The sequence below is a fragment of the Diplotaxodon limnothrissa genome, linkage group LG9 (assembly GCF_057381915.1).
Source record: "Diplotaxodon limnothrissa isolate DT_005_m linkage group LG9, D_limnothrissa_male_GT1.1, whole genome shotgun sequence".
NCBI classification, from domain to species: domain Eukaryota; kingdom Metazoa; phylum Chordata; class Actinopteri; order Cichliformes; family Cichlidae; genus Diplotaxodon; species Diplotaxodon limnothrissa.
The window spans coordinates 26,852,419-26,878,578 of NC_140604.1; the positions used below are offsets into that span (position 1 = coordinate 26,852,419).

Sequence of the window (26,160 nt, forward strand, 5' to 3'; positions counted from 1 at the left end):
GATTCTCTGTTTTTTCCACCCATTTCGTTTTTATCACAAGAACATTCAAAGGTTATTTGTTTTTCATTCCACAGCTGCTATATCAGGTACACGTTCTGCTGCTTTTTAATACAAGATCTAACATGGTCAACATGACCTGCTGAAGTTCAAACTGAGTATCAAAATGTGGCAAGAAAGGTGATTAAAGTGACTTTGAATGTGGCGTGGTTATTGGTGCCAGACGAGCTGATCTGGGTATTTCAGAAACTTCTATTTGCTATTTTTGCACACGACTATCTCTGGGGTTTACAGAGAATGATCTGAAAAGGAGTTCTCTGTGAAAATGATTTGCTGATGTCAGATGAAAACAGCCAGACTTTTTTGAGCTGATAGGAAGACAACGGTAACTCAAATAACTGCTTGTTACAACCTAGTTATGCAGAAGAGCATCTTTGAAAGCAGAACATAAGGAACTTTGAAACAGAAGACCACAGCAGTTTCCACTCCTGAGAGCTAAGCACAAGAAGTTGAGGCTACAGTTCACATGGGTTCACCAAAGTTGGACAATAGAAAATGATTTGAAAAAGATTGCCTGGTCTGATGAGTCTAGGTTTCTGCTGGAATGATACGATCGGAATTTGATGTAAACAAAATCAAATATGGATCGATCCTGCTTGGTATCAACCGCTCAGGCTGATGATGATGGCGTAATTGTGTGGGGGATATTATCTTGGCACACTTTGAACCACTCATTACCAAATGGAGCATTGTTTAAATACAACTGCTGATTATTGCAGCTGCCTCAATCCAATAGAGCACCTTAGGTATGTGGTGGAACGAAGTACTAAGGCAACCTGGTATTAGAAAGGTGTACCTAATAAAGTGTCTGATAAGTGTATTTCATTCATAGATGAGTGTACTCTTGCTTATAAACACCCACCCAATAACTAAATAAGTGAAATGCAAATATTCCCATATATTCCTTTTTAAGCATTTCACTATTGCAGTTTTTTCTGTGGAAATTTTATGGCCAGTTTCCCCCCAAAACACTCACCTGATCCATCCTCTACAGCCTCCCTTTTGGGACCCATGAAAAGTCTTTGAACATTTACACTCCTTTAAATAGCCTACCTGCCCAAAGTGCTGACCCAGAACAGGCAGCTCCAAATAAAGATAAAGTAAGTGGAGGGCATTTGTAACAATTCTTTACAGACAGATCAGCATTATGTGTCGGCAGATCCATTAAGATCAAAGCAATGGCACACTTGGGAAACAAAGAGAGAAAGTTACAGATTAATTATTAAGAGAGATTGATTCAGCAAGAAATGCCTCGCCGGGCCGTGTCATGTATTGTGGTCATTTGTCTCTAATGGTCAGTGTCTGAGCCTCTAAAGGTCCACAGGGGTTAACCCTTTAATTCTATAAGCCTCATTATGTGCAAGAGGGGGGTTAAAAATAAGTTTAACTAATTAAATGAATACAACAGATTAAATTAATGTTTAAGCATATTTGGTGTCCATACAAATAACATTTGTGTATAATTGCTCCCGCATGTGGTATGTAGGCATTCAAGAGCATAGAATTTGCCCTAAAGGCATACACATGTTCTGTGTGTTCCCAAAACAGCCTCAAACATCATCGCACAGACATAAGAGAAAAATATTGTTTGTTTATCCAGCAGCCCACAGTGAAGCCGGATGCTCCAGCGCAACGCAGCATACGAGTGGGTGCCGCTTGCTATCATCAATATCTGCCTGCTTTGTGGTTATAAACTTGACTGTGGCACACAGAATCATATGGGAGTTTGCTTGTCGGGCATGATTACTCCTAATCCTCCAACAGATGGCTTCAGCAACTTGTCTCTTTTCTCTCCCTGAACAGAGACATTAGAGAAAACAAAGACCGCGTCACACTGCGCTGATTCTCCATCCAGTCATTCACTCACAAGCGACGATGTGTTAGATAGGTGCAAGACACCGCTCTCAGGATTTGTGCTGAAATAAGGAGATGAATTGAGAGGAAAGAAAGGAGGAGGAGAGCCAGAGGCAATGAAGGCAAATATCAATATTAATAGGGGTGGGCATTACGTGACAACCAAAGCATGGCTGTAATAAGCTTATTACAGTTGCCTTGGTGGAATTAAAACAGATCAGACCGAGTTGGATCAAGTCTGCTCCAGATGACGCCAGTTGGTCAGGAAAGTAAATTGTAGTGTGTGTGTGGTGTCGAGTGATTCTCATTGTACGCTCTCTGATGCTGCAGATTGTTCTTAGGATTATTTTTAGAAGTGCACCAAGGACTCTCGACATTGTCAAAGCAGGGGTGGTTTGTCACCGTGGCGCTGTATATAAATGATAGCTGTAGCCACCTGTTATTCGAAGAAGCCACACCTTGATCATGCATAACTTTTAAGCAAAGTTGAAGTTGCTTCCTACATGGGTGTCACAAAGTCCTGTGTAGAGACTGTTTTATGTATGTAGCTGTAAACGTAGCTGTCCAAAAGTTAGGTCTTTTCAGCAAGTCTGTGGGGATTGACACCCTCAACTGGTGACTCTGAGAAGTTTTTGATCCCTTTTATTTTCTGCTTTCATAATTGCCACTTGATGTTACGCAGGGTTTTGCAAAGGCTCCCAATAACCACATTGTTATCTAACCATAGGATTTCAATTTCCACCATATTGAAATATAAATTTGCAAAGCAAGGTCACAGATTCCTGCAAGACTTCAAAGGCTCATCTAAGCTATAGTGCTGTCTCTGCATGTTACTGGGTATTTACTTAGCGTGTGATTCTTTCTGACAATAGACACTGAAAAAAATATGGATCTGGAGGTCTTAATTTTATCTGGGATTTCCACAGTTCCACAGCAGAAACACTAAAGCGTGGGGCGGGCAGTGTTGTTTTCTCATCGTGCAAAATGAGACGGAGAAAGTGAGGGGATAGTCGGAGGGGAATGCAGTCATGGAAAGCAATGTAATCTAGGTGCCAAGGTTAAAGCCACTGATGTTCACGTGGCAACTGGTCTGAGACCACCGGTGACATCAGAGTGTGGTCTGCTGTCCCCAAGCCTAATTTAGCCACAACTGCTGGCAGCCACGATAGCCACTGTTCCTGTTTGTCAAGCAGAAACTACTGATGCCAGCGATGACATCATCATTCAGATGCACCGGAAAGCTTTTAAACCCAAGACAATGCACACACACGTTACACAAAGACCAGCAGACAGCGGTTCAGGAATATCGTCTTTATGTGCTGCAAGCGGAGACAATATTTGTGTCACACTGGTATCGCGCCAAAGTCCAGCTAGTGTTTTTATCCTTAAAAAGGAAGCCTACGTAGATGCAAAAGGAGAAAAGGGAGAAGAATTAAACTCGAATTTGTTGAGGACAAAGAAATCTGACTCGCTGCACCACTAATCCCTTTGGTCCATCCGAGCGCTCATACCTCTCAATCCATTATTACAAACATACCTCCCAGTTTATGCGAGCTCATTTCCCTGCAAAGCCCTCCCCATTAATTCTGATGAAAATTTCAAACAGGCTTTTCAAAGTAAAAGCCCCACACTGGGAGGCCGTGTGACCTGAATTAATGAAAGAGAATCAATATTTGACATTGATTGCGGGATTTTCTGAGAGCACAGGGTACCTCAGCAGGCCGTTTTAGTGCCATAAATTTTGAAGCACGAGGCCGAATGTTGATGGGAGGTCAACACGGAAATTAGAGGCTTCTAATGCTCCTCATTACATTGTCTGCTAATGGGCCAGTCACTAAGAGCTGCATGATTTACCGCAGGTTTCTTCCTGTCAGTCACATTTATACCCTAACAGAACAGCAGCGAACATTTCTCTTCCCACTTGACAGTGATGATACTGTACATTTAACTCTACATGATCATCCTGTGAAAATTATACAGTATTGTCAGATCCTATAAGAAGTGTCCTGCAATTGTATTTGTTGCACTATAATGTGTTGCTATGCTAGTTTTCCTAATAGTATGTAAAGGTATTCGACCTTGAAAGCCAGGAGCGGCGATTAACACTTGTTATATTCTACATTAGCCTAGTCATCTTTCTATGTGTGTGTGCAAGAGAGCCTGCATTTCCTAAGTCTTGCCCCAAGCATATCAATCGTGTTAAGCAGTGTTGTGGAGAGTGGTTATGTTTGTTTGCTCAGCGAAGAATCACTTTGCCTGGTGTTAGCTCGACGTGCATCACTAGCAGGGTGAGACAGAAGGGACTTATGTTCTTGTACCCTTGCTTAAATTATGTAGAGAAGAGCTCCCCTGCCGTTTGGGGAAACTTAACTGTAATAAATTGTTTACCTGCTGCCACACAGCAGAGTCAACATAGCAGAACAAGGGAAAGGGATCAGTGACACCATAAGAGATACAGCCAATTATTTTGACCTCAACTTCCTCCAGCATAGGCAGCTGGAGCAGGCATCACAGTGGGAAGTGTTGTTCAAATGTTTTCTTACTCAGTTTTGCAGAGCTGGGGTAAATAAGTAGGAAATAAAAGTTCAAAAAGCAGGGCAATTTCTGAAAGCCTGCAAACTCTTACTAATAATTCTCAAACTTTTTCACATGCTCAGTAAGAACTAGAGATGGACCGATCCGATATTACGTATCGGTATCGGTCCGATACTGACCTAAATTACTGGATCGGATATCGGAGAAAAATAAAAAATGTAATCCGATCCATTAAATATCACGAAAGCACCTCACAAAACTTGCAACACGCCGTAACTCACCTCAGAACGACGTTAGCACGCATCACGTGATAGAGCAGCTGTGGCATGCGGGACCTGTCGGTGGTCTGGATAGCATGTGGAGCTTCGCTAGCAACCTGGCATTTCATCTCCGACAAAGTTATCCCCGAGAGAAGTAAAGCAAGTGTGTAAGTCCATCTCTGAATGTTTGTAAAGCATTCCCACGTTAAGCTTAACGAGCGACTGCCTCTCGCTCTCCGGCTGCTACTTCAATCGTGAAACTGCTAATGATCAGCTGATCGGCTTTTCTGTGGCGAGTCCGTCTCTCTTGTTTGTTTTTGGTCCACTTTGCACCAGAAAGAGGAAACCAGCGGCTGAACAACAGCAGCACGTTTAAGCTTGATAAGCTGTTGTTAGAATTTATTTAATATTACTTTCTACTCCAGGATCTTTTGTAGCTGACGGCTGGTAACTGTGCAGGGGCGGATCTAGCAAAGTTTAGCCAGGGGGCCGATAGGGCATTAACTGGGAAAAGGGGGCACAAAGACATACTTTTCTTTCTTATTCTCATTTAAAATGTCGAGCTTTTAATAAATAATTATCTGACACCCAAAGTTTTAATTTGATGTAAAATGAATAGAAGTCAATTACTGTATATAGTGACTATTAAGTCTAATATATACACCCTAGTAAGCTATAGTACTTTTTACTTTGGGAAGGTACCATCTGTGCAGTCTGCAATTTTGTTGAAGAAAGATGTTGAATCTATTTAATATTTCTTGAAAAATAATTGATTTCTGTGCATTTTTTTTTTACACTGCATCAAATTAAGGTTGATTACGTCGATTAAGCATCATGAGGTGGAGCGTGAGGGGTGGTTCCCTATTTTTTATTTATTTATTTTTGTTGTTGCTGGGAGTTGGAACCCTATTAGTTAGGTTGCTTAATATTTACGCTAAGTACTCTTTAAAATACCAGAATAGGGAGGATGGTGTAGGTCTAAGTTTATTAGATTGATCAGTATTGCTGAACTATGAAATATTTTTTTTGTATACAGGTATAACAGAATAGCTTTAGTGTAGTTGTTGTTTTAAACTTGAGTATGAACTTGCAGACTTGCAAAATGCAGCAAGATATTTTAAAAAACAGTTTTGTTGATTAAAAAACACTATATCGGATTCATATCGGTATCGGCAGATATCCAAATTTATGATATCGGTATCGGTATCGGACATAAAAAAGTGGTATCGTGCCATCTCTAGTAAGAACTAAAATCTAAAGTTATGAATTATAAATGCAGGTTCGCTAAACTTGACCATTAAAGCTTTCATGAGAGCACAAAGATTTCTTTTGTCAACTCTGGTCATACAACACTGTGATTCGGCTTTTGTAGAATACAGCCTATCCGTTTGTTTTCCAAGTTACATCAAGAAAACCGTAAATAAACCAAACAAAGACATCGTTCTTTGATGACATCTGCAAAATCAGACTGCTTACGCACAGAGATTTACTCTTTAGCTTCTTTTCCACTGGGCTTTTATTAGAGGGAATAACTTAACTCTGATGTTTGAGAAGGAAAGACCCTTACATCAAAGAAAGAAAAATGGGAAGATTAGGTCATCGGAGAACATCTCTGTTTTATAACCTTTATGTAACCATAGACGAAATACCTCTGGCTCCTTCTTAATCAAGATATAATTTGCCGGTTTTATTGTGTTTTCTCCTTGTGCTACATGGGAATTAATAGGCTTTTAAAAATGTAGCCTGTGACAGTGTTTGCTTTTTATTACTCTGTAATAACAGTGATTAATGGACACTTAGAACCTTTGCAGCTACAACTAAATATATTAGCAACTCCAGACACTCAGATAGATAGATAGATAGATAGATAGATAGATAGACTGACTTGAAAAAAACCTCAGATTAAAGTTCACAGGTTAGCTGTGTTAGAAGTAGCCTGAACAGAGCTCATTTCTTGTGAGTACATTGTGTCTTTTCTGCCTAACTTTGTCTTGTCTCTTTTCTCTTAAAGACAAACAGTACTGTGGAGCCAATTTTATTAATTAAGGAAATAAATTCATGATCTTTCAGCGTGTGCACAATTTTAATAGGATTATATACAAGTCAAGGTTTAATTGTTTATTCGCTCTTTACAGGATTTTGGTATGAGCACAATATAACATTTATCCTTCCTCTTTGTCACTCCAGCATCATTATCACCCTCTTACTTGTTTCATTTTGTCTTGCTTGGGTAAATCCTGAATTCTGCTGTGGCTAAATAAGAGCATGCTTGTCACATAAAATTTAGCAAGGGTGCAGTAATAAAGGTTTCCTATTCATCATTACAGATTTATACCCAAAATTACTCTATTTAAGAATTTGTAGGCCTACATTTGAAAATAGTAAATACACCTGTCAATTTTATGAAAGGCCAGGGAGTCATTCATGTGTTTGATGAATCCTATTTTCAATCATATGAAATCATATAAATGTGAGAAAGTAGCAACTCTTCAGCTAATGAGGTGCAACCTGCCTGTATTATGGTATAAAGTTTTTGGTTTCTTTTATTATTTTAAACATTTCAGAATTTCAGTATTTTAGCGAGCAGTAACACATCGCTGCTCCGCTTTTAAAGTGTTACAGCACTTAAGCCGGTTTGTTATTATGCTGCATGTATTATACTGTGGACGTCGAATTATGTTTGCACTATTAATACTGACAGCACTCTTCTAAACAGGGAGTTCAAAGGTCACCTTCATCCGCAGAGCTTGTGCTTTGCACATTCAGCGTGGCAAATTCTTGCCAGCATGCTGGTTAAAAATGGCTCTTCCGCTTGAAGTGCAGCATTTCTTCTGACAAAACCGTTTCATGGCCCACATGTAGATTTTTTTATGCGTTTGGATTTGTGCATCTACAAGCCTCCCGGGGGCTGTTAACAATATTATCGTCTTCAAGTTTTTGCCTTTAATTTTTGCCTCTTCCTGCGTCTCCTCGTGTATCTTCAACCCTCTAATTATCTCGTCTCTCATCGTAATCCCACACACTGGGCTGTAAAAACTGTGCTGTGGTGCACTTAACCTATGTACTGCAAAGGTACCATCAAAATACTCAGGATTCACCGTCTGTGTGGTCATGCAACACCAGAAGTTCCCCTTTTTGTGCCTCCTCATCCTCCCGCAGGGGCTTGCAGTTTGGGTTTTTGAATCTGCATGAGCATTAACATCATTCTGTCTGTGTATGATTCAGAATAATTGTAATAGGATTTGAAGTCTATCTTTGGTAAGGATCTAAAGAGGCTGTAAGCAGTTACCTTTTCCCCCATGTGAGGAATAATAGAAAAACAATCTGGTAGGCGTCCAGCTTCTTTTGGCTGTGGGACTATTGTGGAAGCTTATCGTCTTACCGATTTGATAATCCCATACCTGTTCCAATGCAGCTGTGGCGATCAACTGATTTGACTGGACCATAAGCTAGATGGTCACACTGACTCATTTACTTCTGTACAAGTGACCTACACAGAATACACACAAAACTCTACACAGAAAAAGCGCTACTTCGAAAGTTAAGTAAAGTTCAAAGTTAAGTAAATGGACTGGTTCTTATATAGCACTTTTCTTCCTGCATTATGCAGCACACCTCACCAATCCTTCATTCTGTCTAACATTCAGACTCTGATCTGAGGTTATGTGGGGTTATCAGCTTGCCCAAGGATATTTGGCATGCAGACTGGATAAGCCAGGGATCAAACCACCAACCTTACAATTAGTAGATGACTTGCTCTACCTCCTGAGCTAAAACCAATTATTAGTTATACCGCTGCAGGCAAGATGTTAAGTGTTTATGGTTTTCAGATGAGGCATTCTATCCAAAGGATTAAAAATGCTTTTCTAATCCAAAAAAAAAGCAAAAGTGTGATTTGTACCTGATGTTTACGCTATATTTGGTAGTAATTAGCTTGATAAAAACATCACACACAAGATTTTACTGTGAACATGTTGACAACTCAAAGCAGTACACTGTCTAAGTATATCCTCACAACTCAGATGGCTGTAAACTTTTATCTGTGCTAATAAATACAACATAAAATGTAATTAATTTATTCTAGCTTGGGACTTTTTGAATAACATCTGTTAAAAATTTGCTCTTTCTCTCTCCTTCACTTTCATTGTTTCACTGCTCGCAGTCATCTGTGTGCGCCTGCATTTGTGTGTGTGTGTGTATGTGTGTGCGCGCGCGAGTGTGTCCTCATTTGGATTAATTAAAGGAAATCTCCCGTGAAGAGCGGGGGCGTCCCAATCTGGCTTTTCTCAAGGACAAGCAACTTATCAATAATACCCAGGCCTCCACCCCAACCTACGCTACCACCCACTCAGATGTACACACACTCATACTAACGCCATGGAAACAGTCACCCAGTGCCGCTCCCAAGCCTGGTGATCATCACTCTCATTTGCTGTGGAACAAAGGCTGGTAAACGTCTGACTGCTATTACAGCTCCCTTATCAGTGCCCCCTGCTTGTCTCAGCCATGAAGCTGAGCTCAATTGCTCAGTCATTCATACCACTGTTTTTTTCAATATCACATTTCTATTGTGGTCTGTTGGCTGTTCTTTTGTTGCTGACAACCACTGACTATGATCCAGTATGAGTCATTACAAAAGCAAACATCATGGGAAACTGCAAGGGAGAGAGCAGCATGTGTTGCTCTTCGTAAAAGGGGTTGCCCCGGCTTAGATAATTGCAGAAATCGCTCTAAGGTGTGTATTTGTGTACTCATATGTGCAGATGTACTGTAGGTTTGAGTTATAGACTTTCATTTGCAAAGCAAGACATCAAAGCACAAAATCTCCACTAATATTTCCATTATTTTCTTGTGAAAACAGCTACATTACACACATGAGAACCACAGATCCCATTCACAAGTTTCTATGGTTACAGAGACAAGCGTCAATATGTTATTGACACCATGGTTGCTAAGCTTCTCTATTTCCCCAGAAGCAGACAGCAAAGTCAAGGTGTTATATGGTGACTGGGCCAAACTGAAATTATAGTATAAACCAGAACTTTGGTGAAAAGATCAACTAGGGCAGCAAAGCAGCGAAGATAAGTCAATGCAGAAGTTCATATAGTCACATAAGGCTGGCTCTGTCTTTAAATTTGGTGCACGGGAGTTAAGAGTAACAAGTAGATGCCAACTAGCCCAGTGGCTCCATACTAGGTGTCACCTCTGCAGATTCAACCCTTACTGTGATGTTGGTGCCATCTGGAGCACTTTCTATGAAGTCATCTGACAAATAATATCACCTGCTGCATGCTTAATTGTAAAAAAAAAAGGCGTGCCAGGGTTTTAATGATTAGAATTTTAGTGATATTTATGTGTTACACACGTATCTGTGTCTGTATGCAGTCAACAATCTGTCATCTGATCTAAGGATGATCCCTTTGTGCTCCAAAAATGTTGCACCTCCCAGTTTAGAGGTCAGACAGATGGCCTCACACCTGACTCTAAAATACTTTTGTATACAGAGAAGTCATGGTGAACTCAATGACTGCAAGGTGTCCAGGTGTTTTACAGTCACGAGGTGTTGTTGTGGCAGGAAAACCCAAAGCAAAGCCCAAATCACCACCTTTCCACCATCCTCCTTTACAGTTGGCAGGACGTGTTTGTGCCGATATGTCGTGTTTGGTTTTCATCAAACATGGAGCTGTGCATTATGGCCAAGCATCTCCACTTTGGTCTCATTTGTCTTGAGGACATTGTTCCAAGTCAAGTCAAAGTTTATTTATATAGCACATTTAAAAGACTAGTGTGCATCAAAGTGCTTCACAATAAGACCGCAGTGCAGGCAGAACAAATAGTACAATTATACTTAAAATTGCATTTACATGGTGTAGTGCAGGCCGAATGAAAGTCAAACTAATTTGTTTCAAAAGTTAAACAAGTGTGTTTTGAAACGGGATTTGAACGATTGAATTGATTCCGAAGTACGAATTTCAACTGGGAGATTATTCCAGAGTCTAGGGGCAGCGATGGCAAATGCATGGTCACCTCTGGTTTTTAAACAAGACCCTGGTTGCATTAGGGGCAGTTGGCTGGAGGATCTTAGTGCTCTCTTCGGGTTGTACGGATAGAGGAGATCAGTTAAGTAGCTAGGGGCCAGGTTATTTAGAATTTTAAAAGTTCAAGAAATCTTTTGATTTGTTCAGATGCAAACCTAATCCATGTTCTTTTTAGAGGCTTTCTCCTTGCAACCCTTTCAAACAAGCCATACTTGTTTAGTCTTTTTCTAATTCTAATGTCATAAATTTTAACATTTAAGATGCTAACTGAGGCCTGTAGAGTGTGAGATGTAGCTCTTTGGTCTTTTTTTGTTCTTTGGCATTTCAGAGTCTGACCTTGAAGTGAATTTGCTGGGATGGTCACTCCGGGTGCCGTAAAGGTTTTCCACTGATTAATCATCTTTAGAATGATGGACTTAAAACGGTTTTGGAAATATCCATATAACCCTGCAGACTAGCAAACTGCCATAACGTCTGCTTTTGTAGAGGTCCTGATGATCAGTTAATTAAGTGCATCTCATTATGAGCACCTGGCTGCTACTTACCCTCTTAATTTTCTATGGAAGCAGTAATGGTGTACTTAGTTTGTCACATACAGTTTCAGCATTTTGGCTTCAGTTTTGTCAAATATATCATGATTCAGTGTAATATGCCACGTGTTGCTATTGTTCCTCATTTTAACACCTGCTAAGGACCAGATGATTTTTTATTAAGAGCTGATACATAAAACAAGTATTCTGTAATTTCATCAAATTTCAAGCTTTTTTTAAATTAGTTTTTATTGGCTTTAGCGTTTGTTGCTCTTGCTGTCTGTTGTTTGAGTTTTTATTTACTTATTCACTTACTTGGCTGCTCTTGTGCCTGTCTTGTTTCCCCGTGTCAGCCTCACTCATGAATAAATTCATGCAAACATCATCAGGGTGCATCTCATTAGAAAGAAAACCCATGTTGTCAGTTGACTTGTGGTAAACAGAATTTGGTTTATATTTATTGCAGACTCCCAGCAGAAAGACAGAAAAAGACATTCCAAAAAATGAGGCAAAAATATAGGCTGTGTGCTGAGGCTCGCCTCCAGAATTGTTTTTTTGTGTGTGTGTGGTATATAAGTTAAGAATATTTTAGTGCTGAAGACAAATGTGAAGGCACTGGCCTGTCTTTGCAGGTGAAGCTGTGAAACAATAAGTCAACAAGGTAGAGTGAAGCAGTGTAGTTTTGCAGTGTCAGCGTATAACTTGAAAGAGACTTTGCAAGAGCAACAACTGCAATTGGCATAAAGTGCAGATCTGAAGCCAATAGACACATACTAGTCCACATTTTGAAATGATGGTGTTTAGGTGGATGCTGATGTTGAGGGGAATATAAAAGAAGGGGAGTGCCACTTAGGGCTCAGCATTGTGCTTTCTTCTTTCTTCCTCCTTACACTTGATTGGGATTAGCTGGCTCCTCGGTGACCGCTAGACTTTCTGCAGTCCCAACTGAAAGACAGACACAAAGTGTGTGAAGAATGGAGAGGATAGCTATGGATTATCACAACTCGCTCTTTTGGCATTAAAATTAAGCTTGAAACTTTCTAACCCAACTCCAATGAACCTCCTTGCAGCAAAAAAGACAAAGCTGTAAACATTTTCTCCTCCTTAATTCAGCTCATGGTGGTGAAAAATCTCTCTCTTATGGGCAGAGTCACTCTTGAGTTGACTAAAACAACAGCAAATGACCAGTGGACTAGTAATCCCAGGTGTCAGGGTTCTTTCCAGTTTGAAATATCCTAAAAATGTCCTTAAAGCACCTCCACTTTAAACAAAAAGTTTCCCCCAAACTGCTAATGTTATCTATATATATATTGTTGGCATTTACCATAGCATTTGTACAGGCTGTCAGAATTTTTTGCTTTGAATTACAATGCGCCAAGTAACCTCTCCTTACCCTGAGATCTGTCTCTGTCAACCTGCTGCTCAAAGGGCTTCTGCAGAGCGCTCAGAATGGTAAAGAGGCTCAGCATCACAGAAAAAACTATGTTTAAGTCACAAAGCTGCTTTCTACTCGACTTGCGTTAGTAGTGCTCGGAGATATCTCCATGGTTACACAGTTTGACTCAGACAGCAGGGTGACGCGTAGTCATTGAGGATAACAGGCAGAGGTACGAGAGGGAGAAGGAGGAGGGGGAGAGAAAGGGAGGGATTTTCTTTTTAACCCTCTCGGGCTCAAATTAAACTTTTTGTTGCTAATGCACAACCAAGTCCTGCAGTGGTACTTCTGAGTAAAAAAAACTCATAAAATATGTATGTGTATATATGTATAGTTTTTAACTGTTGCAAATCTGCAACGCCTGCCTTGAGAGGGTTAATAAGAGGGCGTTGTCTCTAAACCATAAGAGCTGGCTCAGTGTGACACTGTGCGTCTTTTTAAGAGAGGTGGCGGCGTTGGCCAGTGTGCATATGCGTGTGGGAGGTGTGTGGAAGAGTGAGTTTTTGCTGCGAGGTTTTCCCAGTCTTATCTGTGAAGGAGAAGCACCCGGGAGAGGTGACAGGAGAGAAAGCACCACACGCGCACACACTTATGCATCTTCTCCACCGCCGCCCCGCCTTTCCCTCCTCCCGCAGCCTCCACACTCAGATGGATGATGTTATCAGGAGACTCGGGGGGAGAGGAAGATGGGAGCTTGTAAGAGATCCTTCCGTGTTGTTATCTGCATATATACAGGCAAGCTCCCCTGCAAGTTATTTGCAGCACTCAGCGCATCATGAATATTAACTGTTACATGGTCCAAGTGTTTGTTTCTGCTTCCTCCCTCTGGTCTATACCTCGAGGAAGTGTTGATTATGGTGCCTTGCCCTATGTGATTAACACACTGATCACTACACAGGCACAGGGGCTAGCACACTTAGCGGTAATTATACTTAGCCCTGCTGACTGCTCTCTCCAGCCTTGGCTCTGTAACCCCCTGAAGAGACAGAGCTGAGGGAAAGCAGGACACATGGCTGAACATTATTAAAAACGTAAGAAAGTAATCTGTTGTTGTTGTTGTTTTTTTCTTTAAAGAAAGAAAAACCGTCATATGCTCCTACAGATAAGATGAAAATTATGACGTATAAAGTAAATGTATGTATGTGTGTTGTGGTAGGTACTGGCTTTATCTGTGGACTGCCTTCTGCTCTCTTCTCTCGGGGGGAGGATGTCAGAGGCACAGAGGTTAATAATGCTGTCATGCCATAAGGGCCTAAGGCTTGTTCATCGTAGAAATGCACACACACAAAAAATTGCCATAGCAGCAACAAAGTAATGATAACAGGAGACAAAAGGCATAAAAACATGCAGACTTTCAGCTCTGCCTGTCTCGTAGCTCATGGCAAGTTCTTACATATTTTACGAGTAGTGGAATTAATATTATAGGATTTTTCTCCTGATAGAAGTAGTATATTTTGTTTATTACTGCAGGTTTTAAAATTGTGAGGATTTGGCATAATTGCATAAGTTGATTCTGCTATATTTGTAATTTCCACTGTGTAATAGGAAATACAACTTTATGTCAGCCTCACAGTCAGTACAGCCTGCACTTTGCCCGCCTTCTCTCTCTCGCTCTCTCTCTCTCCTTCGCTCTCTGTCTCTTTTTCTTCCTGACATTTGTCTTGTGAAAGTCATGGGCCGTGTTTGGCTGCAAAGTGGCTAAGAGGGCAGCAGTGTTGGACTGATTACAGAGGAAGGACAGAGAGAGCCAGACGAAAAGTCGAAGAAAGATTGGTGTGATTTTGAAGTTTGCCAGAAGAACTGAGAAAGCTGAAAGCGTTGATCTCTCTAAGACATTGACCTGAAACTCAGTTTGTTCTTTACGTTAAAGTCTTTGTGGTGCTTTCTGCATGTCTTTCCTCGCTGCCCTTCCTGGGAGGCCCGGTCTCTGCAGGAAACACTTTTGCAGCCAACTATTAATTTGCCAAACTGCTGAGTCGACGACCAAAATAGCACCACGCTATGGGACATCTTTTTTTAATGGACTCGTGAAGCATTGTTCAAGTGCAATCATATCTCTCCTAAAGACTGTACTGGACGTAGAGATCAGATAACTTAGGTAGATGACTGTGTTACAGGATGGAATATGCGTTAGGGATCTATTTCAGTCAGCAGATAGCGCAAGGATGCTATCAGAGCTTTGAATAAATCCATCTCAGGCCCTAACTGAAGAGTTACAAAGTTTCTCTCAAAGTTGGGAGAGAAACATGACCTAGCTGTCCTAGCTGACTCATGATGTCTCATGATCTTAAGGTGGTGCTACTGTAAGTGTGCAAATGTATTTAGTGGCAGCTCACTCATAAATGTTGAATTTTACCTGAGTGCTGTGCTGCATTGTGACCTAGTAAAGGTACATTGGTCAGCTTTGCTGTAATAGGCTTCCCTGTTTACTTATTAATAAAATATAATGTTTATTAACTCAGTATTAACTTGATAGCATTAGTTGAAAATGACATTTCATTGTCAAAAGCACAAGCTACATGTTAGCATTCTCAGCTAATTAATTTAGCATCTACAGCAGTAACCTATCAGTACTTTACAATGATGCCAACAGTAAATAATTTTCTAACCATAGAAATTTCGATCATTGAAAACATCTTGATTTTTTAGCAGAGTCAGAGAAAGTCTGTTATATCCGCAGTGTGGAAAAATCATCTTTTGGCCTAAAGTTGAAAGTAGGCTGCACTTACCATTAGCCAAATGCTATGCTCTCTCCTCTGGGGACAGCAATCCACAAATCATCCATCCCATCAGAACTGTATGCTGCCAAGCTAATCAAATTGAGCATAACATTAGTTCAGGCACCCCTCGAAGTCAGGCTCATCTGCAATCCCAGTAGAGCAGCTGAAACCACATAAGCTGATGGCTCAGATACCCGTCTACAAGTCTAATTGGCTGTCTCATATAGGACAAACTTTTTATGCTGCTTCAGCTCTCCTATACTTGCAGCACAAGTGCAAGCTGCTCTGCAACCCACCTTCACTTTTTACATCGTATTTGGTTTAGTTAATGTCACTGAGGTCATGGAAGGACAAGAAGGTCCCAGAAGAGAGCCATGCTGGCGAATATAAATTACAGCAGACTGAAATGCAGTGAAATGCAGTGAAATACAGTGATCATGACTGAATTTGTCTTATCATTGTTGGTATGCTTTTGAGATAGTTTGGCATTGCAAAGCAGTGATTCAAACTCGTGTCAGTTGGAGATTTTGCACACCTGAGTTACATGCAGGCCTATTTTCTGCTCTGTTTATGCACTGCATTAGGGTTCAGAGATAATAAAACAGCCACGCTCATATTGGAAAATTTATGGCGGCCTACTTTTTTGCTCGTGAATCATTAAAGAAGTGATTTATAAAAGAATTGGACCTATAAGCAGAATCAATAATGGCACTGGTTTCAGTGAAAGCTTATCAATATCCATCCCTCTGCATATCCATGCCTCCGGAGTGCAACACGGCAACAAGATGACTCTGGTGCACTTCTCTCTTATTGCTGTTGTTTAATTGAATTAGTAAAAGTCTTAATGAGCTTCGCCTAATGTGTCGTTTGAACAAACACCAAAGGAGGAATTGTCAGCACATTGTGTCAGCTAATGCGTGAATTTCTATGTATGATCTTTCAAACTGCTAATCATGGGCATGTCACTCAGTCCAAATTGCCTCTAAGCTGTAATCGAGCACCACATGCTGACACACCATAACTGTGTTGCCTTTTCTGTGCAGGCATGTTTGTGCGCCTATTGGATGAATGTACTCTATAAATATTTCATACTAGCCCACTTCCCTCCCTGCTTCATCAAAAAAGGGAAAAAAGAAAGAAACACACAAACAAATATCCCTCTGGTATAAATAAAGCCTGGACAAAAGTGAAAGGGCTTTGAGGGGGAGTGTGAAAAGCTTGCGCAGAAGAGTGTGTTTTACAAGACGAAAGCAGGAAACAGTGAAGTTTAGCAAAGAGATCAGACACTGCAGCCAGAGGGTTTTAGTGGGTCTTTCAATATTTTTTCACCTGTCATATTTTGCCTAAAAGTTAACTTAAAAAGTTGGGTAACAAAACGTGCAGATGGCCTACAAGCAGATGAGTTCTGGTTATTGATTAAGGTTTCTTCTCATACACTGTCAGGCCCACTTGAGCATTATTTGTGCTGCTGAATGAACCCAGCACAGTTTCAACATAAACACTGGCTGGAACCTTCTGGTTTCTTCGTGCTGCATGCCTCCAGCAAGGATAATATGAAGGTGACAGCGAGTTCTGCATCCCCTGTTGATGTTGCCGTGCTTTGCAAAATAATCAACAAGATAAAATGTTTACATGCAGAGATCGTCTCTCACACTGATTGTAAGACACCTCACTGAGATTGACCCTGAAGACGTGACTTAAATCACAACGTGACTTCTGGCGAAAGCTCCCGAGCACAGTTGGGGCACATAATATATTCTAGCTGACTGATAACAAATTAAATTGTAAGTGACACAGAGCGGTGATACTGCATTATGCTTAGACACATTGGTCATATCCACTGCAATTATTGACTGCACTTTGAGCTGTCAAAAGTTTATGAATAGCTCAGTAGATTTCAGAAAATAATCAGTATTCATTATCACGCATCCAACTCTGGAGTCTCTAAAAACTGTAGACCAGACGGACACTGAACTGGTTTATTTTTCTCATTTTGTTGCAAATTGTAAAAAAAAAGCAGTTTTGGACACATGAAGTATTGTACCAGTTTCAAGAAATTCATTTGGATCAGATTCATCGTTTTATTTTTTGTCCCCAGTGCTTTATGAACTTGGTAATTTTTTCTGCAGACTAATGGCTTTAGAATTGAGGCTGAAATCGTAATGGCTGGGCAGTTCTCCAAACCTCTCTGAACCTCGGAGGATCTACGGAACAAAACATTTGATGGCCAACAAATATCACCATCTCTTTCTGTTTCTCTCTTGCTCTCCCTTTCTTGGTGAATGCCTTGGAAACTGGCCATAGTAAAGGCACTCAACCAGACAGAATGGTGTAGGAAGGGTGGGGACCCCCCCTGCTTTGCTGCTGATTTATATTTGGTCTCTCTAAGGGTGTGTGTATTTAAGTAATATTCCAGCTATGTGTCTTATCATGTTTGTTCACTGCTTCCATTAATTGTTGTCAATTGCTAATTAGCAGAATTTATGCACAAAGGGGATTATACCTACATCCTGCATGTGCATCTAATAATGAGAATAATAGCGCAGTGGGCACGTGTAAACTTAATAAAGTAATTCATTACGTTAGCAAAGTAGACTTTGCACAAAGCCAAGTTGTCATGTGCCATCCAACATCTTATGGGGTCATAACACTCGAAGAGATACAGACCAAGAAGATTAAATACCACACAACTCCTGAAATCAATCCACATTACCATAGCCATAATCATCTGGATTGATTCTGCAGCAAAAAATTATCATACCTGAGGAAAGGCTCAATTTGTCAAGCGCAAATTGATGAACCAAGTGGGGGAGGTTTGGCCAGTGGGGACTTGTGGGGTGGATCTTAGTCCATAAGAGCTTCGGGCAGGGTTATCAATAGGTTCTTGCTGGACTTGGCTCAGTGTCCATAATTTGATGTGTACACAATCAATAGCCTCCACCTAGCTGGCAGGTGGGCCACTGGTGTGGTGCAGAATATTTTTCATCCTCACAAGAGCTTTCCCCTCTCAAAGTCAGGAACGATGCGAATGCAGGCAGAGGAGGGACGTAGTTGTAGTTGTGCAATCATGAGCTGCCACTGATGACAGGACACTTATAGAAGAGTTAGTGCCTCTATTGACGACCTCTTGAGGAGGATGTAGAAAGGTGATTCTTGCAATTTCAGGAGAAGTGGTTGAGATGACAGATGGCTGAAGATAAAGCTCAAGAGAGGCACAGAAAAGCGACTCAAGAGGGCTCTTAATGCCATGACTCCTGCATGTTTTCTCCTCTGGATCAACTTCACTCCCCATTCTCTGTCCACCCAGGATATCTTCAATTACTTTTAAGGATCTGCGGAATTAAATCATGAGGAGAGTGTGTTTGCTACGGCTAAAGAGCATTTGCTTATTTTAGTTTTTTTTGGTGACAGTACCTGTTCCAAATGTAACCTCTTGACATCGTCATCTGATTGTTGGGTTTTTCTCTGTGTTGTTGTCGGGTCTTTACCTTACAAAATAAAGTGCCTTCATGTGACTGTTGTGATTTGACACTTTATAAAAACTATTGCACTGAATTGATCTGAACCACCTTCTGCTCAGTTGTTATGCATTCTCTGCTACATGTGGAGCCAACAGTGCTACAGTTGGAGCTGCTTTGTTGTGAAAAACCACATGACGGCTTCATGTTTCAATTATCCCAAACATCTTTTTATGTATTAACTTTTCATATAAGGAAATAGTTTATCTCCAAATACCAGGAAAACTGTGATAGTCCTACCATGTATCGGTTGAGCTCCAAAAGTAAGACATGACACTCAGAACTTTATTTTGTTAGTCGTCTCCCTCATTGTAAATCTCAAAGTGAACCAGCTTCCCAGTGCAGTCGTGCTAAGCTGTCTGTTTTTTTTTTTTCCGTGGGTGATCTGCTAAAAATGCTTAAATGTATGAAAGCAAGACAGCTACCAAGAGCAATGCACATTAGGTGATCCAAGATGAGCACACCTCATGGGCGTGAGCTCATCACATAACATACTAACCAAAATAATGCAATGTAAAAATGCAGGTATTATTCAAATGTTTCTTTCTGGGAGCAACATGACAACTCAGATCAAAGGGAGAGAGCTCAAGGAAAATCGATGTTGTGACATCAGGCCAAACTCCTCTCCTGTGAAGTGATTGACTCTATGAGGTTTTAAAGAATAGGCAAATCTTCTCTGCATACATCTGAAAGTCCATGTGATGCACATTACAACAAAAGTCTGCCGTACAGACCCACTCGTGTGTACGATTTGGCCTGATTGTGCTCTTATTATTCAGAGCACAATGGAGAGGGAGTACAGCAGCCCGATTGGTCACAGGCAGCTAAAGTATGTCAAACACCAGCTAATCATCTCCATGCATTGACCGCCCATCTAAGCCAATCAGGAGCAGCAAATATATTTTGATAGATGAGTATAAAATTAATGTATATAATAAAGTTATAATTACCAGTAGTTTGATATTTAACTTTCTTAATTGCTTTTAAATGAAATTGCTTCATTTTAACACAACAAGCATTCACCGTTTTGCCAAGGTGCGTGCAGGCACATCGGTCAGTGGTGGAATTGACAGATAGTTTAATCTCAGTTATCTAACAGTTCAGAGAGAAGCTCCACAGATTAGAAAGTGGCCGCATCTGTGAAAAATCTTCTTTCACTTCCTGTGTCTGTTAGCCTTCGTCCTCACAGTCACGTCTAGGTCAACCGGCTTTACTGTGCTTTCTTTTTTTTATTTTGTTCTTTGTTTTTTAATCCACCACTCACGACATTTGATGCTATACTTAATGCAACCGCGGATGCAAATCATGAGAAAAGAGGAGTCCAAGTAATTGATCTTTTTAACTACTCCCACTCAATAACAGTAGGTTAATGCAAGCCACCTCAGCGCTTCTTATCCCCGAGCTTACACGGCATTTACCGAACACAGGTTGCTTGGGTGTGTGAAAGTGAGACAGCGGGGCTATGGGTCAATGAAAACATTAATCAGTTTGTCTCTGTCTGTGTGTTTGTGTCCGTGCTCGCATGTCCATTCTTTCAGCTGTTCATAGTGTAGCTTTTGAAGTATGGAACAGCAGAAGATTAACTGTGTCCTCTGAGGCAGTCAATGTAAAATCTAAATAAAGAATCGACCTCTGAAGAATGACTTACCTCTTGCCTGCACGTCAGTAAATCTTATTTACATATACTCCGCTCCATACTGTACCACATCAGAAAATCATCTGTGTAAGACACAGTATACCCCCAAAATTATTATCTCGTGCTCTTATCTGCTCTTCTACCTTGTTGCTGTTCAGAAACAAGAGTACAAGCAAAGGTCTTCCGATCAAATTGTTTGGCAGCAGGGAGTGAGCCTGAAATGCGCTTGCCAAAAAGTTGAGGGGTATGGAAGCAATCTGCGTCCTTACTATGACTCCACAGCTTAGTGCCAAGCTTGCCCTGAGTTGCCTCACTTAGCTGCTAATAGGTTTAACCTAATCAGTACCAGCATTCATTTAGCGATAACACTTCCGCTGCTGAGCCAGGACACCACCTTCTTTATTCTGCTTTATGATTCCATTTTTCCTCTGCATTAGTAGAAGAGATCCTGCTTTATTTAAAAACAGCAACAACAAAAAAAATGCATTTATATATGTTTGCTTCAGGAAATGCCACTAGCCTTCTGACCACTTTTTCCAGCTTGTCATTGTTAGCCACAGGCTAATGGATGGACTACAGAAGTGGTTGACCCCTAACCACTGCAAGAAAGAAAAAAAAGTATTGCCAATATGTAATATTTGCTAAATTAATGAAGTCTCTGCGGAGATACTGTGAGCGTCTCCAGACTACACATTGTAAATTTATGTAAGATCATCAATGTGTTCTGCAACTTAATGTGATTTGTGATTAGTATTCAGCGTGCCTTGTTTTCCTATTTGACTGAGTCGCTTCAATCTCTCTTCATTACATTTTAATAGGCTTTATATTGCTCGAGTCACAGAGGGCTTTGCACAAAAGAATGCTAATTTTTCACGTCCTGGATTTCAGTCGATGTTGTGATGCAGGGTTGCACCGAGTGTAGTGCAGAGATGCTTCACCTGTGTGGGAAGAGACGCTCAGCTGAGCAGAGTTGAACTGGAGAGGAATAAAAAGAGGACATCAGCTAACCCCAGCAGCATTGTAAAGAGTTTTATGTGTAGTTGCAGCGCAAGAGGGAAGATATTCAGCTCATCACGTAACATAATGTCTTCGCCATATATAGATGACACACTTGTTTTATAAATATTCAATCATAGTCAGTACATCTAAGGCCAGATTTAATCAATCAGTTTCTATAAATCCTCATCGAGATAAAGAGCTGCAGCTAAAACTCAGCTTTATGCTGTGCTGACCTCATGGCATTATACAAGATTATTATTATACCCATCCCCTCACTGTTCAAATGAGCATACGGGAAACAATATTTTCACTGTATGTTTCATAAGAAGAAACAATATTTGTAAAGCTTTGTACATTTTTTAAAGTGAAAGTAATGAATGAAAGGGGAAGTTTTAGACATTTGCCAACAGATGGCGCCAAAATCCTTTTATTCTTTCATGTGGTGTAGATGGGACTACACACACACACACACATACACTCACGTGCGCGCTCACAGTTATTGTCTAAACAGATTTCTGCCCTACTTACTACCCTTATTTAAATGACTTCTCAGTCAGTAAGCTCCGCAATGCTTCATTCATTTAATCACTCATTGGTTCCTTGTGTCATTTTCCATTATCTTTCTGACCTATCCTTATGTAATACTCTAGCATATTCTATATTCTTTATATGGATAATGGAGCTCTGATATTCATGAGCACGCCCACAGTGCCTTTGAACCAAAGACAGACCCTCCATTAGATTCATATCATATACTGGAGACCTTTATTTATACATCTTTTAAAATCCTTAATGCAAATCAGGCAGCCCTGATTATTCAGAGTGTGTCCTCTACCAGTGTTAAACTAATACTTTCTTCATTTCTGTCTCTCTTTTCAGATTCTAGCCATCATATCAATACTGTTTATCGTCCTCTCCACCATCGCACTTTCCCTCAACACTTTACCAGAGCTCCAGCACAAAGATGAGTTTGGCCATTTCAATGATAACCCCAACCTGGCCCATGTGGAGGCCGTGTGTATTGCCTGGTTCACCATGGAGTACCTCCTTCGCTTCCTGTCCTCTCCGAATAAGTGGAAATTCTTCAAAGGCCCACTTAATGTTATTGACTTGCTGGCCATTTTGCCCTACTATGTCACCATATTCCTAACAGAGTCGAATAGGAGTGTGCTGCAGTTCCAAAATGTGCGTCGTGTGGTGCAGATATTCAGAATCATGAGAATACTGAGGATCCTGAAGTTGGCCAGGCACTCCACGGGGCTCCAGTCTTTAGGATTTACTTTGAGAAGGAGCTACAATGAACTGGGGCTACTTATCTTATTTCTTGCCATGGGCATCATGATATTTTCCAGCTTGGTCTTCTTTGCTGAAAAAGATGAAGATGCCACCAAATTCACCAGTATTCCTGCCTCATTCTGGTGGGCCACCATTACAATGACTACAGTGGGCTACGGTGACATTTACCCACAGACGTTGCTTGGAAAGATTGTAGGTGGACTGTGTTGCATTGCAGGTGTGCTTGTCATTGCCCTACCAATCCCCATCATTGTAAACAACTTCTCTGAGTTCTACAAAGAGCAGAAGAGGCAGGAGAAAGCCATCAAGAGAAGGGAGGCTCTGGAGAGAGCCAGAAGGAATGGTAGCATTGTGTCAATGAACCTAAAAGATGCCTTTGCTCGTAGTATGGAACTGATAGATGTAGCGGTAGATAAAGGAGAAAACAAGACGCCTCTTGAGAACCATCTGTCGCCTAGCCGCTGGGGCAGCCATACCAGGCATGCCTCTTCTGAAATCCATCTGAAATCACCTGACAAAAGAAACCCAGAGTTTCTACCCGAAAGTTCTCCCCATCACATAACCATCACCACAACTGGAAGTCCACAGCGGACAAGCAGGACCCCACAGCACCTTAGTGCTCAAACACTGGAGGAGATGTACAGTCAAATAACCAAGTCACAGTCCTTCAGCAATCTCAACACTACAAGCTCCATGAGCACTCTGAGCACAACTATGACTGCCCCGGCATCACCGAAGAAATCCCAGAGCCCTGAATTTGCATTAAAAGAGGAGGTGGGGATGGAGATGAAGGAAGTCCAGCCCTCCTTGCCAGAAAACTTTGGAAGCTGTTCAGCTGGCATCGAAAAACAGAGCTCAAACTCAGGCGAGGAGGATGCTAGATCATGTCATATCAGACACCCCAGGGCCCCGCCACCTCTGAATCTTAGCTTACTGAGGCCCAGTGATGACCAGAGGTTTCTTAAAGATGGTCTCTATGAGTCTGTCAACCCAAGTGATGGATCAGAGCTCTACATAGACGAAGGGGAAAGCTTTAACAGTGCTGTGGAGAATATCCAGGGCTCTCCAAGACGGATTAATCCTCTAAAAATAAAAGGGTTGAAGGTCAATTACACAAAGACCTCTGCTGAAGGCCCTCTGACACCACCCAGTACTACTTCTCCTGGAGACATCAGCTCCAGCATCCTGGAAGATGAGTCTCCAGTGGGAGAGACATCACCACTCATCCCTAGTTCAGAGGGGCTTCTTCCAGTCACAATGGAAGACGTCTGCCCTCTGGCCCCTAAGAGGCTGGTGGTGGACACCCCACCAGGGGATGAAGATTCACAATCCACAGAGAATCATGAGGAGAAGCACCTGATGGAGGTGGCGGGAGCAGCGGTTGCACCATTGTCACCCAAGACAGCAGCACAAAATAGCACCCAAGGTGTGGTTGGGGCAGGCGAGGAGGTTAAGCCTGACAGCAACCAAAGTGGACACAAAGTAGAGAACCACATGTTTACATCCGATATCCACCTGATACCCGGGGATGGCAGCCTCTCTCCAACATGTGAAACCAGCATGTGAATGTAAGGGACATTTGAGGGACAACAGACCTAGTACAACCTCAGCCTGAAGTTTGGGAGAGCAGGGAGGAAAGTCAAGGGTGCAGCGGTGGCGAAAGATCTTTTTGCATGGCATGACAAGTCTCTTATACTTGTGTTGTTGTTGAATTGCAGAAAAAGAAACTGCAGTGCTTTGTGCAGATCCTGGAAAAACAGTGGGCTCAAAGAGGACACTTTTGAGAAACAGAGAATTCATCAAATCACGTACACGCAGGTCCTCCAGATGTACATAACGTCTCCTTTTCTAGCAAAAGAAGGAAATGCACAGAGGAACTGTAAAAGCATGCTTTTTTTTAAAAAAAATCAAAGGACAGATATTTTACGGTGCTTAGTTTGCTGAAAGCGCTCCACTGTAAATACTAGGACATCTAAGGCAATGACAATGCACAAGATGGCAAGGGAAGACAGTCACTGAGGGTACTAATATTTGTAATGTGAAAAAGAAGGGGTAGGGGTTTGGATAGACAGCCCTCAGATTGGGTGTTGCATCGTAGCGACCTATAAAAAAAAAGAAACATATCATTACCTTTTGTGGCAATGCAAAGTGTTCTCATGATGGCCCTGTTTCTTTGTTTTGTTTCGTTTTTGTTTTGTTTGGTTGTTTTTTTTCTCGTGAATAACAGATGAAACTGTAACGTTGAGATTAATATATTTGTTTTTCATAGAAGCTGTTGAACTTTCAGTTTGAGCATCTTTGAATTCATGAATGTGGGAAAGAAAGATAAAAACACCTTGAATTCTCTCTAAAAAAAAAAAAAAAAAAAAAAACACCAAAAAAAAACACCTGTAGTTGCCAAGTATTTATCAAACCAGTAAGAAGATGAACTATCAGACACTAAAGCTACTGACAATATTTATCACGAGATTTAAGATGCTCCTCGTTCAGCTTTTTGATTCCATCCAAATCAGAGGAAATGATCTTATTTACTCTCTAACATCAATTATATAAATAAATATATCTATCTATCTAAAAGTAGTTTTAAGAATGAAACGTGATAAGTAGGGCTAGATTGGTTGTAGGAAAAGTCTACAATATGTAGGTGAGACTCCATTTAAAAAAACAAAAAAAAGAGGTAAGACTTATTATTCACCAAGGTAGATTTGGTCATTAACACAGATATATGCGTTACACTATCATTATCTATTTTGGCTTTTTAAAAGGGGTAGATTACAACAACAAAAAATGACAGTATTCCTTCTGATATCAATGGACCAAATCAAGCACACTGGCAAGCTTTCTTCTATCTCGAATGCATTATAGCATATATGGTAATAACATGTATTTTGACAGTAGGTATGCTTTTGGAGTTTTTTTTTCATTATAGTTTGTTTACCTGCATTGTGTTCATTGGTCCATCCTCAGCAGCCTCATGTCAATGTTGACCTTTGTTCCATACTACTGCAACTTTACCCAATCCTGCTGATAAGTTTAAGGCATTTTTTTGTATATCTGTGGTGTCTCGGACTGTAATTTATCGTGTTTTATTGTGAACAATTTTCAGTCAAACTTAAACCCAAAGGATTTTTTTTTCTCTCGTCGTCTCTCTTGCTTTTGTTTTACACTGACTGAAAATATGTCTGTTCTACGTTGCCTTTGATTCCAATTTATTGCTGGAATATTTGTTTATTTCTTTCGGCGTGACACATGTCGGCGTAGACTAGCGAGGAGTTTGTGAAA

General features: G+C 40.9%; 1 protein-coding gene across 1 annotated transcript in view; it reads left to right on the forward strand.

Annotated features, from left to right (window-relative positions):
* kcnb2b (potassium voltage-gated channel subfamily B member 2b) overlaps positions 1 to 24,469 on the forward strand; it is a 98,561-nt gene extending 74,092 nt beyond the window's left edge. Inside the window, exon 2 of the mRNA XM_085362958.1 lies at positions 22,462 to 24,469. Coding sequence (XP_085219084.1) covers positions 22,462 to 24,444 — 1,983 coding nt within the window. The 3' untranslated portion in view covers positions 24,445 to 24,469. The remainder of the gene's footprint in view (positions 1 to 22,461) is intronic.
* The last annotated feature ends 1,691 nt before the right edge of the window (positions 24,470 to 26,160 follow it).